At 31.1% G+C, this 18494-nt stretch overlaps 1 protein-coding gene across 1 annotated transcript in view; it reads right to left on the minus strand.

Moving 5' to 3' along the window:
- The window catches only part of RhoGEF3 (Rho guanine nucleotide exchange factor 3), a 421983-nt gene that overhangs the window by 129188 nt on the left and 274301 nt on the right, over positions 1–18494 (minus strand). The window contains exons 13-14 of the mRNA XM_076419229.1: positions 17355–17457; positions 7292–7333 (exon numbers count right to left, since the gene is read on the minus strand). Of these exons, the coding sequence (XP_076275344.1) occupies positions 7292–7333; positions 17355–17457 (145 nt within the window). The remainder of the gene's footprint in view (positions 1–7291; positions 7334–17354; positions 17458–18494) is intronic.

Raw genomic sequence — 18494 nt, forward strand, 5'->3', positions numbered from 1 at the left:
TATTTTCAATAAATATTGCCATTATTTCTGCTCGCTCTAGTGGCGTATATTTATTCATAATAAAATTCGGACGTCTACACGACACAATGGTTAAAGCGAAACTGAGCTAAACGTCACATAACCAAGATGGCACGCAATCAAATTAGTAGCGGGGCCCTATATATTGCCCCACCCTATATACTGATATGACCTATATGACTGTTATGGCAGTTCTGATTTAAGTTCAGCAGATTCCTTTTTAAAGGGAAACCGTCAAGGAAAGACATATTTCCATAATAACGTTTCAGCAAATAGAGCTAAATCTTTAATAAGAACTAGAATCCATTTCAAGAGATAGTTTAAAAAAGTTTTCATATTGCCTTTTTCCAATGCCAATTTCTTATTTCAAGTTTCAATAGTGAATTTCTTTTTAGAACATCCTGTGCTTTGAATTGAAAGGTCTCTGAATTAATTTCGAATATATTTTTTTTAAAAATTGATGGATCAATTTTAAAGAATTGTGTATTTTTTTATTTTGCATAATATTGTCCACAGAAACCAATCGAAATTTTCCTAATCCCTTGAAGTGATCCAACAAATGACTCATCTTTCATAAAAATTATTGAATTAGACTCTTATTAGAAGTTATAATCCATTAAAATTCCCTTAAAAATCACCCACAGTCAACATATATAAAATAAGAAGAATAACTATTTTTCTATTTGCCTTTATTTCTATTAAGTAGACTTAAATATTTACATTCAATCTTTAACCGCCGTGATAAATCTGCTTTCCTGAAATTCGATGTGATAATGTTGACTGAATATAAATATCTGAAGATCGATCAGGTTTATTTATCGTGAAAAACTAGCGTCCTGTAAAAATAGACCTGACTGACAGTGACTTTGTTTATAATTTGGACATAAGATGGGTATGTTTCCAAAGATTCGTACGTATTTTTTTATACAGAAATTAACTTAACCTAATTTTAATAGGCGCAATGATGCGTATTAGAATCACCTTTATCATTAAGTATTGTATTGTATCTAATTTAATTAAATATATCTTATTATAATACAACATAAATATATCAATGAAAATTACTGCTACCTAATTATTAAATTTGACATGTTTCTACAAAAAATAATAATTTACCATTGAAAATTGTTGAGTTATTCATGGCACTCATTTGAAGTAATATGCTCCTGAAGCCCATCAAACAGTTTTAGACACTTATGGTGATTCTGAACGATTTAAACATGGTGATAATGATGTCTATGACATTGAACGGCCTGAAGGATCAAAAGAGACAATGCTTGCAAAACTTAATGTGATGAAAATTCAGCTCAAGCTCTCTATAAAAATCGTGATAACTAACTTCATTCAAAAGGAATGAAAATGGCGACCACACGAAAGGACTGAAAATGCCACTTAACAAATCAAGTCAAATAAACATCGTTATTGCATGCAGTATTGCTAGAAAGAAATTAGTAAAGAATTATGGAAAATATATTGCTATATATGCTGCATCTCAATAAATACCATTTTAAATTGAAACAATGATCAGAGTACCTGGAATTACCTATTAAATTACCGATAAATTTAAGAACTCTGGATCGCCTTCACCAATTCGTCACCATATTTTTTTTGGTAAATGATATTTCTAAAATTGCTTTGTTTGTTGAAGATGTTATAAATAAAGTTTATGTAAAATTTGTACTAGCCGACTAAAGTACTTTTGTATTATCTACAATCAAATATATTTCATGCGGGTGATTGTCCATGTCAAACTAATAATTAAGGTAAAAGATTATGCAAATAGATGACAATATGGCGAATGTATTGAACGATACATTTTAAGGATTCGTAAAAATCTGTTCTTATGACATTTTCAAAACAATCACAATTATCAACGATTGTATTAGTCGATCCCTTTATATAAGTGATCAAAAATGTTATATTAGTTTAATATATTTCCATTTCAAAGGCAATACCCCAAGAAAAATTATCTTCAAAGGAATTTCCGAAATAAATTAATTGTAAAAAAGCTCATGCGCATGAAGTAATAAGTGGGGGAATACGACAAAATAACAAAACTACCAGAAAAGTATATGAATTACTTCACTAGCATTTGGAAAGTAGTCAAAATCATTTGGATTTCCTAACAAGAAAGATGGGATTTGGTCTATAAGTTCATTACGATAAATCTCACGCATTTTATAGTGTGGCACAAAGGGCTGTAGGTTATACTAAAGAAGCTTTTTGCTTAATAGTGTTTTTTGCTATTTAAGTTTATATATTATTCAGTTTACTATAAAACCAAATGAAGAAGAACTATATCCAGTATATTCAGGAGTTATACAAGCCTGTGCACTTGGGCCAATATTGTATACGCAAGTTCCAATTATATTTGCAAGAGACGCCTTAATAATATATAACTCATGGCTGAAAATCTGGTTATACTATATAATACCTACTTTTTACCATTCAATATTAATAGTTGCTAATTCCTCCAGGTTTTTATTTTTGGTGTGGTCAACTGTTTCACCAAAATCAGTCAGCATTTTGTAAATTATTGAAATACTAATATCTCAAAAGTATATTCTTAAGTATTTATAGAGGATAGACAAAATATATGAACCTCATACGACATAGTACATCCGGTTGGCAGTACCGTTTCCGTGAAAATAAGGTTTGCTAAATATTGTAAGTTATATATAAATTGTTGGAATTCAGTGAACAGGTGGGCCTGCGACAAAAAAACTGAAGGAGAATAAGAATAGTAGGCGAAACCTACCGAACTGACAGAGATCGATGAACATTAAAAAGGATTGTGGCCAGACAACATAGAACTACTGCGTGTGACAACAAAACTCAACACTTAACTTGGGTAATACTGTTTCGACAAAAGAACTACGGTGGGAGCTCGACAAAGCTAACATTCATGGATTGTGAAAGTCCTTATAACGGCAGCCATTGTTAAGCTGCGAAATAAGTGTTTTAACAATAATAATACCTGGAAACCTGATCATGGAAGAATGAGGTGTGGAGTGATGAATTTTTGTTTACATTTTTTACTACAATCGACTGGGTTTGTGTATGGAGAACCCGAAAAGAAGCCTGCCACCCGTACTGCCTGCTTCCAACAGACAAGCATGGAGGAGTTTCGGTTATGATTTGGGTGAAATATCATAATATTTAGCTGGTCCTCTCATTATCATTATTGGCCGGATTACCGCGAACGAATTTTTCGGCATATGAATATAACTGGCATATTGCTCCATACATTTCCATATTCCAAGATGATAACACGACTCTACGAAGAAATTTTCGTTTTTATCCTAAAGTTTATTTTATGATTTTCCGGTTAGTTATAAACGAAAATAACGAATAAATTGTCGTCGCGAAAGTGTAAATATGATGCTGATGCATTTTGTTATATATGTGGGCAATTTATTTAAGTTCGAGACGTAAAATACAAATTAAGTACATCTCACGTTCTCTGTGAAGCCTACGAAGCATATTTTAACTGTCCCGTTCGGAATCAAGACAAGACATGGGCTTCACATATTGCTTGTAATAATTGTAAAAAATGCCTCGAAGGTAATCAGTAAATTTTAATTAAATAGTGAATTAGATATAATAGACATATTAAATTCTATTTGTCCATTCATTGTACTTAAAAATTAAAAAAAAAACTATATATAGCCATAAATTTATATCAGTTCTTCATCAGCTGGGTTAGCATTAATTTTTGAAGGATCTTCAAGGGATTGAGATAACCAAGGTTTTTGACTGTATTTTCCAAATGTTTGAATAAAATAATGCTCGTTTATATTGCTTTAAATCTACTATAAAATTGTATTATGATGTTTTAACTAAAAAAGTCTACATAAATATGCAAACAAAGAAACTCTAGATCAGTATACCTTCTACCCCTATAAATAAAGAAAAATTACATCCTCAGAGAACAAAATGATAACTAAATCCCGACAACGTTACATATCACATCAGTTTTCTCGAAATATTCCCCAACGACGAGCCTGATTATTTCCCAATATGCCTCGCCGACGTTTTCGCTTTGTATACGTCGTAAACCGACGACAAAATTCCGAAACTAGTTTCTCCAATTTACCTTCGTTACTCCTGGTGGTACGAGATCTTCCAGGACCGCAACATTTCTCAGATTTATTAAATCTCTCTCTATCCAGCGCGTCTCTTCAATGAGCCCGAGGATATATACGTTAATTAGTGCAAAATACACTTTTGAAGCTGATGGCGAGATCGGAAATTCCCGATCTTACAACGCCTCAGATCCGGTACCGCGAAGAAAATTGGAAAGATAACGGACTCGGTCGAGAGATGGAACGTTAAACGTATATATTCGTTTTATGTTCGGGGAAATTTTAGTGGAAATTATGACGCTGTTATCGGGACGTATAGCGATGAACGTCAGCGCGTATAGGGGCATAATAAAGTGAGTAGCAGTAAAAATATGTGAATATCTTTGGTGCTGCGACTTTTATTGAGACTTGGGTTTGTTTGGTTTATTGCAGTATTCAATAAAAATATTGTAATTTTATTTTCGAGTTATATAGGGTGGAACATTTCCTTTTGATAATATTATTGAAAATATATCTGTATTTTAAAACGTTATAAACTTGATCAAAAGTACGATGATTATATTTATATGGCGTACAAATGAGTATCGATGGATTGAAAAGAGATGAAGCTATAAATCTTCTAAAAATCATCTTGTACTAATTTACTCAATATATATTATTTCGCCAGATTATTAAATACAATTCCCGGAAAAAGTCTTGATGGACATGAAATTCGGTATGAAGAATATGTTCCCGATGGTATATATAATAAGAATATTACAAAGGCATCACGCTAAACAGAAAGCTGAACAGATCAGACTCAAAATCAAAGACAGTGATCAACGCTGTCTTTGATTAACCGCCAAAATCTCTCATGCCCTAAAACACGAAAGATACTCAAATCACAGGAACGTAAAAGCAATATAAGTATTGTACAACATGCAGGAAAGAAGAAAATTTAACTTAAGAAGCGTAATTTTTGTCAAGGTTTGTGTGCTGATGCAAGTGGAATTGACCAATAGTAATATTGTAATATATTAATTTGTAAATTAAAATTGAAGTAAGCATGTTATTGTAAGATATAGTTAAAACATTATAAAGAACACATAAGCTCAGTCGGGTTTAAAAATTCTGGGTTGGAGGCCTTATTGAACCAACTTTTATGCCAATTTAATGAGGAGGTCACTAAAACTTTGGAAGTTAATCAAAAAGGGATTTCAAATCGTCTCAACTATAAGTAAGTTTATGGGTATAATGCAAATTAATGAAATAACCTGGGTTTACGTTTGAAGCTGATATATGATATGATAATGGAAGCTAGAAATCTAGGATGAGGACGGAAACTGGAAGAACTTCAGATGGAGAAAAATAAACAAACCGAAAAAGAGATAGCGAAAATAATGACAAAGATAAGGGCAGATAAAAAAAATGAAAACATTATAACGCTCAAAATGATTCCAAAAAAAGCGAATAAGATATGAATATGGAAGGAAATATTTACGAAGAAAAGGGAGAATATAAAAGAAAATTAAAATAACCATGTTAAAAGTCAAAGCAATGTTGGAAACCAGAAAATAACAACAGACAAACACAGACAACAAATAGATTCCTACAGGAAAAGAAAATTGAAATAGGAACTAAGGAGGGTGAAATAAGGAAAATAATGCATATATACACATTTTCTCAAAATAGATAAAATGCCCATTCATTCAGTTGAGAACAGTTGTGATTTAGTATGTGAATGAAAGTTACAAGACATACAATGTTCAAAAATACAACAGTAAAATATATTGAAAACAGTCCTGGGCCAATAACGCTATTCAGGATGTAATGTTGATGTTATTTTGACAATATCAAAAGACGTGTTAGGATAGGTAATCCTACTTAGGATTACGCAAAAGAGGTCTGTAAGATATCGATATATTCGTGAACTAATGGAGGACATTATTAAAAAGATTCAAGATTGACGTAGATATAAACACAACTTAACATCTGAAGAAAATAAAATGTACAAATTAGCAAATATTTGTTAAGCAAATGTAGAAAAAAAGTATTAATTAATTATTAATTATTATTAATTAATTAAAAATTAAGTTAGAAATCTCCTTTTACTTTTAGTATTGTAATCCTATTATTTCTTTTGTCCAATCTGTTTAAAAGAAAACGCAAGATAGAGGCTAAGAGTATTTGAAATATTTCTTGTAAGATGTTTTCCCTTTTAATATTCTATTTAAACATTTAGAGATCAAATTAGTTATTGGATAGTTATTTCATCGATGAAAATGTGTTACGATAATGATTATGGTTGGTTTCGTCATTTTAGTGATCTCAATGCTGTTAACAAAGAAGTTTGATAACGAAGGAATTTAAAATCGAACGAAATCATCATAAGAAGTCATCCTTTAAAATTAATTCACAATGCTTACATAGATAATATTTTGTTTCAATTAAGTAGTTATCCACTGAGAGGGGTTTTCTATTAATAGTATTTAGGGTTTTAGGATAATATAGTTTTCTTGATATTTTACAAAGGTTTGAACCTTTTGCATTTTACAAAATCTTATTCTATCTATATACCTATATTCTTAATTTAACATTATGTATGTTTAACCATACCGAACAACTCTTTTGTATAAATGTTATGAAATAAAATTATTAAATTATAGCTTTATATTGCCTAATCCTATTGTAATCGTATTATAAATTCTCATATTCTTGTATTTTGGCTTTATATTTGGTTTAATTTATTTAATTTACTAACATGTCCTTCTTGTTAATTTTAGAATTTGAATATTTATATTTTAATATATTGTTGGACATTAGTAATCTACTAAAATGAAGTTTCATTGTACCAACAGAACATATAATAACATAACATAAAAATAATATAAAACAGAATCTTCCAAGGCATAGGGAATGTGTACGCTCAGTATAAAATAATCTGGATCGACAGGTGGAATTTTCGTAACGTTTCGTTTTGGTGACAAAACTTCATTTAAAAGGCCAAATCTTTTAAATTGAGCCCTACGTAACTGTTTAATAATATTCATCGATTAGTATACATCTATCCTTTAGGTTTTTTAAATTAATTATGAGTAATAATAAAGAATATTAAACTACTAAAATATTGAATGCCTTATTAAATATTATTTCTGCTTGTGAATGATTACAATTAAAAGAAAACATTTTGTTTCCTGTTGAACACTTACCAAAACCACTTTTTCTGATGGTATTGCGTTATGGGATAAACGCTGGAATAAACATTACATTGGTTAATAACATTTTAGGCAATGACATTACGATTATTTATCAACGTCTTTTCTCGTTGTACCTGATCAAACGTTTTAATTAAACATTTAAATTGCAGTTAATGAACGTTTAACGAGTACAAAAGCTTACGCTCTACGAACAACAAAACAACAAATCTACCATGTGATGGGTGTATTGGCAAAGAACGGAAATTGGACGAAAATTATCTGAATGAAAAGCGAATGAAATGGACTTGTATTATACTGATTAATTTTTTTCTTACCAAGCTAGCCTAGCGGTGGACTAATAGAAATCATAATTAAAGGTTAGTTGTGCTTTAAACATATATATGTACGATTACGAAATAAAATCGATTAAATATATTGTGCGTTGTGTGTGGAAGGGGGGCGGGGGGTTATGGTATTAAAATAACTATTAATTGAATGGGGGTATAGTAAAACAGTTAAATACAGTTAAACAGTTAAATAATAAATATCATATCATATCCAAGTGTGTCATTTGTTCGAACTTTTTAAAATGATGCAGTTTTATTGGTACTATATACTAAAAATAACCTTAAAATAATATAGTGATAAAGTGTTGTTTATTAATATTTTTTATAAACGTTATATAAAGAGTTGTAGGGGGATCAACATCAAGTTGCTAATATTGGAGGATCATAGCCGACATTATGTAAACTTTAGATGTTTCCACTTGATTTTGTGATGTTGTCATTTGCAAACAATCGGGAGGTACAACCCACCGAACTACAGCGTCCATTATGAGCTCTGTTTTGTAAAGTTAAAATGTTGTTGTTTATAGTTTAATTATTTATTTTATATTTTAAAATCTCTTTTTACCAACTATGGGTTTATTGGGACTGGGACGTTAAACTTTACGTGGGCTTCGAACCACGGTACTCGGCATTAAGCGTACCGACTGGCGAGTGACCAACTTAGAAATCATCCTAGAAGATATCCGGTCTTACACAGCCTGGTTACTGATGTGGCTGGGATCATTTTCCTTGTCGGATTTTACACTCTTGCCTAAGGACAAATTCAAAAATGTTCACAAACAATCACAAACATGTTTTTGAGACCATGCCCCAGCAGGATTCTGTAGTGATACTGAGTCACGAAACAGTAGGAGGACCGTCCTGACCAAGCCGGCTATAGTTTATTTGTTCTTGTACTGTTCATATTTTGATTATATATAGTAAGCAGTAATGGATAAATCATCGATTTGTGAATATTGTCAAAAAAGCTTTTATAACACTTCTAATCTAAATAGACGTATGGTGACATTCCATCCAGGGGGATTCCATATATATATTTTCGTTTAAATTTTATAAATTGGATTCGATTCTATACCAAATTTTTTGTATTTTAGGCATAGCTGACCCTACGAAAACAAAAATACAGATAAACATGACTCCACGTCCTCTATGTGAGCTCGCTTATCTTATATGATCACTTCACAATATTAAAATCTAACAAGAAACATTGAAGCTCGCTTGAAGATTTTGAGGCCTTAGGCCCTTTTTAAGATTGGGGGTTCCTATTTTCCGAAAAAAATTAGTCTTATCGATCAGGAATTCGTAACAGTGTATCAAAGGGTGAGATGCATTGAAAACTCCAGGAAGTGTTAAAATAAATTTGTATTTCCCGGTCGGTGTAAAATCGATAGAAAATGGAAAGGAATGTAAAATGGAATACATTAAAATACATATAGGACATAAAAATGATTTGAGTAAGATATTTTTATTAAAATCAAATAAAAATTCATTGCAACTAAATCAGCTAACTGCTAAAATTTCTAATGGATGTTATATTGGATGAAACAACAGTTAATTTAAACAGTGGCAATTTGGAAGGTATCTATTAACTCGTAAAGATTTGGTTTTCAACAAGCAAACCGATTGAATTCTGCAGGTACAAAGCATAAAAGTGACGCTATAAGTGTTGAAGCATGGGTAAATAAAGTTAAAATATAGGATGTTTAACCCTAGTTTAAAGGAAGAAGATTTTATGTTAATAATAATGAATGAACGACAGTATGAAATGTTAAAATAATATAGCCATGATTGTATATGTGTAGATTCTATATACGGACTTAGTACATAAGGATTTGGATGCTTGTTTTTTTATATATTGATAAATACATTATATTTGTTATCTTACATATTGTTCTATTCATCTTCCTCTTTTTCCTTTTAAAATTAAACATGCTTATAAATGATTTTTAATTTTATATATATTATATTATAGAAGATCAATATTGTACCAATAAATATAGTTAAATTTAAATTACTAGAAAGTTTAAGAAATTTTACAAGAACTATAATTTGTTTTGTTGCTGTAATGCAATATGCTGTAATGAAATATGGATAAATAATTACATATTGTTTTATGTTTTCTTTCTATCCTTCAAAATGATTTTTAAATTAACTACGTTTAAAAAGGTTTTTTATATTACGTTCGTTAGGAGATGAATAGGAAAATGTACCAAAAAAAACTTCAAGTCTCAACGAAAATATTAGGTTAATTCAATATAATTTATTTCATTTATATTATATTCTTAAACGCTACTCGCTACTGTTGACAATCGACTGCAATCTCGGTTGTATGATTTTAGTCCATGTATTTTTGAGCCACTGTCTTCCATCCGTAACTTCGATATCGCCACAGAAATCTGCCTCATATTCATTTACCTTCAAGGAACATATCCAAATAGTTGCAATTAGACGATTCGATTTTAGACTCGTCCATAATATTTCTTCTGTTTCACACATACCATCTTAGGGAAGGGAAACTTCCTGCAGCCAGCTTATTACTTCAACCGTAGACGTCACCTTCCTTTCCTCTGTTACTGATCCCAAGTACTTAAACTCCCGTCCTTGTTCTAACTAACGTTAGCTGCAATACTTATGTATTCATTAATTTTTAGGCCATATGACTATGTAATACAAAGAATGCTTATATAACTCAGTTCAACAAGCAGCTCTCAACATCTGTATCAATGAATACAGTGCATACAGTGTATCGATGAATACAGTGTTCTTTAAATGCTATTCCATAATTGCATCCATTATTAGGTTGAAAAATAGTAAAGAGGCAACAATTTCTTGCCTGACACCGACTTGGATTTTAAACGAATTCGACAAATTCTCTTTCTCATACGTACACACCTACAGAAACCATTGTACATTTTTTTTAATATTCAGTTTGGGTCCAGAATATTATCCAGATCTAGACCTATTAAATATATTTTTATTCCCTTTTATCTTTAATAAGAAATTATAAGTTACTATTTGGGAAAACAAAGTGCCGTCTGTGTCTGAATTTGTTTTACAACATTTTATCTTATATATTAGAATATCATTGAGGATTTGAGTATTATTGAGTATTAATTTGTAGGATACCCATTTTTAGTTTACCAAACATTATTTTTAAGAAAATTTTTAAAATTTTATATAGTCGTAGTAACTGAAGCTGAACATTTAATACTTTTAGGAAAGTTTTTGAGAATAAATAGTTTTCTATTATGGAAAATTAAACGCTTTTAAATATGTTTTTACAGTCAATTTTGAAAAGTGCTCTGGACAGTATTTTTTCGGTATTTTACGGTATTTTTTACAAGGCAAGGTTTGTTAATATTGATTAACTTCGAATGAACGGCTGTTCTTTGTGAGAGTTTTACAGTTCTTTGTCTTTGTCATTCACCCACAAACATAAATTAAATAACACCCACACTTTGAAAAAGATTCTTGCTTATTAATAACTAAATCGTTTATAAAATTATTTAGATACCTGTTCTGAAAATAGACCTAACCTGACATAATAACTGAAAATATTAAAGGTCACAACGAGACCTTTCTAGAGAATTATTAAGGTTTTTCTAATTTCAAAAACTGGCTACTCTATTATTTAATTTATTGTCAGCGCGAATATATAATCTTATTTCGGAAACGGAAAAGTTAATTTACGTTTCAGAGAGATGAATAATAGATCATGCAGAATTAAAGTATGTAAAACAGTATAAATATGGAATGGTATTTTCAAATCGATATGAGACGGCGATATTGCATATTTATTCCAAATGAACGTCAGCTGTCGGTAGTAACAGTAAAAATATTGTTTCTAATATTTATAAGCAGGTCGATGAATATGGACTATGAATTTTAAATACATATAAAAAGTAAAAAATAGAACAGCAAAATCCATTTACTTACAAAGGATAAATATTAGGAGGCTGATAAATATTTGGAAAGTAATAACCAAGAATATTTACATGATATTCTAAAGAATAGTTTTGTAACTTTTATGTATTTTTACTACAACTATAACAAAAATATATATTATATTTGTCACATTTATACAACATTACCATCATACTAAGAAAACATATTAATTTTTATTAACCGTCCGGTCACTGACCAAACTTTGACCATTCGTTCAATTACCGGGTACCCGGGTACCCACCTAAAAATTACTGTGCAAACTGGCTATTTGGCATATCAAATAGCTATAGGGACACAGTTTATAGTCCTCATAGAAATAAAAATAGCGGAATGCCAAGCCAATCGATATTTAGATACCTGAGATGTCCCTTTCCCTTTCTCATATCGTACCAAAAGAAAGAAACGCTGCTCCAATACGAGACATTTGGACAATGTTGAATAGTAATTTAGCAAAACATTCTAAGCCAACAGAATACCTGACAATTGACTAGCAACTTTATCCATACCGAGGTCGAAATAGATTCACTCAGTATATTTCGTCAAAGCCAGCTAAATATGGAATTAAAGTATAGTGGATATGCGATGCTAAAAATTCGTATCCACTTACTGGACGGATTTACTCTGGAAAATCGAAAGATGGTCGTGTGAAAAACGTTGGTGGAAGAGTTGTCAAAGACTTGCTGGCACCGTATAGAGGATCCGGTAGAAACATTACAATGGATAATTTTTTCACTACTACTTTCGCTGGCAAAATTTTTACTATCTTGGAACTTAACAATTGTTGGCACCTTGAAGAAAAATAAAGCATACATTTCACCAGCGATGGCTGTATCAAAAGCGCGAGAAGAATTATCCACTGTGTTTGGCTTTCATGAAAAAGTTATCCTATGTAGTTATGTGTCAAAAAAAAAACAAGGTAGTAATTATGCTATCATTAATATTTGAATGAAGCTAAAATTAATGTCAGTGCAAAGAAAAAACCCGAAATTATTGAGTTTTATAACTGGTCTAAAGCTGGAGTAGACACGATGGATAAAATGCTTGGTAGATATACTGCGAAAAGATCAACTGGCCTCTAGCATGTTTTTACAATATTCTCGATATTACCTGCCTTGCATCATATATTCTGTATTATGAGAATAATAAAATGATTGTTAAAAAATCGTATGAACGACGATTATTTTATCGGCAATTAGGCAGAGAGCTATGTACTCCATTCGTTGAAAGTCGTTCGAATAATGCACAAATTTTGAGTCATTTCTCAACGAAAGTGTCGATTGAATCTCTTCTTAGTCGAGCTATCAATCCGAATGCGCATCAGCGAACATCATCTGTATCATTGACACCTCAGACGCAGCTCGATTCAAATGGGAGGAAAAAGATTACTGGTGTATGCTATGAATGTCTCCAAAGCGAATTTAAAAAACGTCGCAAAACTAGAAAAATAAGTTCGGTATGTGAGAACCCTATTTGTGACGAACATTGTATTACAACCACGACATGTGAAGGATGTTTGAAATAATTTAATGTACTTCAATTTTTATATGGCACTGTATCATAATAAAAAAAAATAATGTAAGTAAATAAATAGTAAAAGAATGGAAACCGATATTAATAAAATAAAATAAAAAGGAGTTATGTATTTCTTATTTACTATTTTTGTTATTGTTTATAATAAGAATTATTGTTTAATTATTGTTTAAATAAAAAAATTACAAGCTGTATTGTCTATTACCAATTTAAAAGTCAAATTAACTAAATACTTTAATAAGCAGTCTCTGAAGTGTGTATAAACCCGTCGTTCATATAAATTAATCTTAGTGGGTACTCGGGTGCCTGGATACTGAACAATTTGATCAATATCAAAGTCAATATCAATCAATATCAAGTTTGATAATTAATAACTTTTATTAATTAATTGATTGTTAAAAAATTTGACGAAAAATGGGTGTTAAATTACTTCAATTTTGGGGATCCACACGGCCATAAAATTTTGGAGGAGAAGGAGAAGTTAAAATATTATATCTGCGGATTGAAATGGATATCAGCCAGACATAAGTGGAAAAACCAATTTACATTTTGTCACTTGCATTAGCTAGTATGAGCTAGTTATATAGCTAGTATAGAGCTATATATGCTAGTTGTAGAAGCTAGTAGTAGCTTCAAATTTTTTTGGCAGTCCAAAAGCCTCTTTGCCTTCGTTGTTAAAATAGCTGCTTTCAAAACGTTGAAACTAATAGTCACATGTTGAAATCGATGAAGGATGGTTGCCATAAGCTTTACGCATCATTCGACATTCCTCAACTGCCTTTTTCTTCAACAGGAAATAAAACACTAAAACTTTTTTATACGCAGTTCGATGAAATGACATATACTGAAAAGTGAAGCCTGTTATTGAGGCTTCAACATTATCCTGTAAAATTAATTTATAGGCCCGATAATTTTGGACTGCATATTATTACTCATTGAACAAGTAATTATTAAGATTTGTAATTTTTACTAATATATTTGAGATATTATTTAATGACAAAATATTCTGATCGATTGATCGATGATTGATGAATCTTGGATTTAAAATTCAAATATTGAGAGAAACTTATAAAAAACTGGTAGCAAAAAGTAGACAAAGGTAGTGGTAGCTAAAAGTGATATTTAATGATGATCAACAACATACATGTACATGAAATGAATCTTTAAGTGTTGAATGATCAAAAAATAACTTCTTCTACTTAAATAACAAAGTCTCCCATTTTTTTTTGGCCTGGAGAAAAAAACAATCTAACATCGACTGGAAAATCTAACGGAAAAATAAAGTTCCGGATTCGATTTTCTTATCAATGCGACGTTTTCGATTTAATCCACGGTAACAGTTGGTTAGGCTAAGCTTCGACCTGTTTTTTTCGCAAATTTAATGCGAAATTGAATACAATTACAGCGCGGCTTTCAATCTCCACCGACAAAAGCTGCTCGGTGAGCAGTTACATGGAGCAGGCGCAAACAAAAACGTAAAAAAACGAGATAAATTGGCGAAAATTGCAGCCGTTTTTGAATTACCAGGATAGAATAGATAGCCATCTTTCTTTGGATTGCGGGAGCTTCATTTGGTGGCGTGTAGGTTCATTCAGGAGCGTTTTGGACAGATTTAGTGTGAGGCTTTGTGTTTAGACGGATGGCTTGAGTTTTATTCGGTGATAATGTACGTCGTTCAAAACATTTTTAGCTTTATTTGGGTGGTTACGTATGAGAATGATATATTTATAAATTATTTATTATAAAGCTATTTTGTTACTAAATATAAATACTGATAACTAAGTGAAATGCTCGATCATAAATCTTGAGGTTTCAAACTACGATTTCGTTATTTTTCAACGCTATATTGTTCAACAAATTCGAAGATATTAAAAATAAAATTTCATAAACGGAAAAACAAAATAAATTATAGTTCTAGAAATCACTATTTTTCAGTAAAATTTTCCTCAACTTTTTTGATTATTCTAAGTAGTTTAACAATCTGTCCAATAGGCAATAAGTATTTCATATGGTAATTATTATACAGGGGATGGACAAAACAATATATATACCTGAAATATACACAATATATATTTATTAATAAGATGTTGAGTCACGATTTGTTTTTAAAAACAGCTGCAATCCTTGGCTGAATATATTTGTAGTGTCTGAACAGTTGTTCCATTTCTGTATCAAAACATCTGCCAATTGTTTTAATGATGTTGGAGATGGAAATCTGCTCCCCACTCTCTGCTCCAAAACTATTCAAATAAGGAGGAAGTGAGGACTAAGTTTTTTGGGTTGTATGATAATGATCGCATTATCATCTTGGAATACATGTTTGGCAGCAATATGCCAGTCTTAGTAAGAATTTCACCATTGAGGATGTCGAGATACTAATTCGCAGTAATTTGGCTAGTGATTTTAGTAAGAAGACCAGCTGAATTCCACGATATTGTTGTCAAAGTCATAACGGAACCTCCCTCCCCCAGGCTTAACTTTTGGGGTTCACCATACGCAAACCCGGTCGTTTGTAGGAAATAATGTAAACGATAATTTATCGGACCATAGCTCATTCTTACAATCATCAAGAGTTTTATAATCATTGCACAACTTCTTTTGCAGATTCAACTAGTCCACTTATCATTTCGATGTGAATCTTCGAAGTCTTTATACATATTTTACAAAGAATTTAACGACTGTTGAATTTTTTCGTACTTAAGCCATACTGACACGTGAACTCGGAAATGGCTTGCAGTAGTATAATATATAAGTATAATTTCACTGGTTGCAGTGATCAGGTTGACGAATAAATAATACTCTGTGAATATGTTGAATAACCTGGTAAATTTCTCGTCTAAATCATGTTTTAACCATCATCGCTCCATACAGAAGCTATAATTTTTTAAACTTTATATGAAAACAAAATAACAATCATAGAATATTCCTATTATATCCCATGTGTGACTTAACTTTTTGAGTTTTAAAAATATTTGGCAGGAAAAAGGTATAGATATTAGATATCTTGATGGAATTACTGATTGAACGTCTTGAAAGTTTAAAACGACAGATTATTTATCTTAATTGAAATTCTAAAATCGCCCACCAAAAATTTATGAATTTGAATTTTTTAAACTGATTTCTATGTATTTGATATGCTGGAAAATAATAATGAAGAAATACCGGGGCGTCAGGATGTTTCGCTACTATTCAATACGACACAACACAATGGTGTCTTTCCATTGATTCATTAAGAAGAAGCTCTAAAGCAGTTCTGATTCACAACAGTGGTTTATATGCTTCAATTCTTGTTGGTCATTACATACACCTCGAAAAAATTCGGTGCAGGAGCTGCAGAGCTACAATAATTGATTCTTTGCAAATTAAAATATGAAAATCATGTTTGACAGGTGTGCGGTGATTGTTCTCCAAAGTAACCTAGCTAGGTTTATAAAATCCCATGTTTTTATGTCTATGTGATACCAGAATCCGAGGAAATCACTGGGTCTGAAAGAGTTGGACGCCGAGGAAGCTTAATTTGGTGAAAAGGGAAAATTTTAAAGATGCGGGTAAAAAGCAAGGTGAATGATTTCATCAAGATATTGAAGATATGGAGAACAAATACTAAGGGACGTTGGACGCTTCAGAGAGACCTTCAAGTATTTCTAAGAACCGAAAATGTATAAAGAAGAGCCTCACTAGAAAAAGGAAAGCTTTTAGGGTATTCTAGTGAACGTTTATTTGATTATTATAAATTTATCGGTAGTTATTTGTAAATAAAATATTATTTTTATTCCCTATTGTTTTAAAGTAATAAATCTTTTAACATATTTACCCAAATTGTCAAGAAACATGTCGTCATATGATAAAAAGGAAGTCTTTTTAGTCCCAAAAACATTAAGATTATGCCAAAAAACGTAAACAGTTCTTAGAAAATGTTTTTGCAGACCTGTTATTGTAATTGTTGATAAGTACACGTACTGAACTAAAGGTAGCAGTATAGTTATTTTAAATAATAAATGGAAACATTTCCTTAAATATAATTAACTTCGTTATACGCGATATTTACGATTTCTAGAGAATGTACGGCTCTTAAAACGAACCAAAGAGTGACAAACAAAATGAAACTTAAAAGTGTCGTGGCGTTTCTTGTTAGGGCACGAACAAGTGCAAATTAGCAGAACAAATGGGCACACTTGGACACAATAAAGAGACGTAAAAAGTCGGAGTGAACATGACACAAAGAGGGAGAACGGGGTAACTACGCTACTCACCTCGATCTGGATTCCGCTGTCGCCGCTGTTGCACTTTGCGTCTCGCGCCGCCTTGTTTAGCTTTTTCCGTTCTTTGCTCGATCGCCATATCAATGGTCCAAATCTGTAAAAGGTAAAGGGAAACGCGGTTAATTTAAATCATGCTCATTAATGTTATTAAGAAGTCTTGATATGTAATCATCTAACTGTTCGTTAAGAATTTCGTAGATCTTCAGAACCTTTTTAAATCCACTAGAGCTATTTAAGATTATCATTATTATGGGTTATATTTTTCTGTTATATTTGTTCTTAATCATTAAGCAAAAATACTGCGATTTTATCAGCGACTTGCGTGATTATAGTCTATTCAAAGTTATTTTGTACATACGTCATCTAAGTTTGTGACGTCAAAACGACGCCATGTTGCCGCATCAATTCTGAGTTTTAGTTCAGTTTGGCTTTGGCATACAACAAAATTCTAATATAAATAAAATAATTGAACAAAAATGTTATCAAACATAATTATTATATAATATTATTTTAACATTATAGTATATCTACTACTATAAACTACAGTTAATTATACAGCCTCAATAGTTTATAGGTTAGAGTTATAACCTTTTACTGCTTTCAAGAATTTTGCATACGTCTGACAACCGGACGACTTTGAGAAGCCCATTCGTTTACGCGTTCGAGTCAGACAGCATTTTGTCTCTTTTTAACTAGAATAAAACAAGAGGGAAAATATTGTCCGATTCTAAAACGAATTTACATATTATGACAGGCAATATATCTTGATGGCGTATATACAAAAAAAAATTTGAATAGACTATATATACATTTTATAGCTCCATTATTCGAGTATTATTCTATTGATGAGTACACAATATATTTTTTTAACATCAAAGGAATCAAACTACAAGTGAACATAATCTATATAACATTTGTAGGAAGTTTTTTCCTATATAATTGCGCAATGCTGTTGAAGGTTTACCGTTGAAAATGTAAGGTGAATATACTACATCAATAAAAATCTATTAATTTGGTAATTTGGAGATAAATGACCAAAAAGCATTAATTAATTTATATTTTTCAATGACGATAAATGGGATACTATGGTTTAATTAAATCATAATCTTAATTTTGTAAATTGATTGATTA

The sequence above is a fragment of the Rhynchophorus ferrugineus genome, unplaced genomic scaffold (genome assembly GCF_030347505.1).
Source record: "Rhynchophorus ferrugineus isolate W39M unplaced genomic scaffold, kcgeb_rfMv2 rfM1, whole genome shotgun sequence".
In the NCBI taxonomy this organism is placed as follows: Eukaryota; Metazoa; Arthropoda; class Insecta; order Coleoptera; family Curculionidae; genus Rhynchophorus; species Rhynchophorus ferrugineus.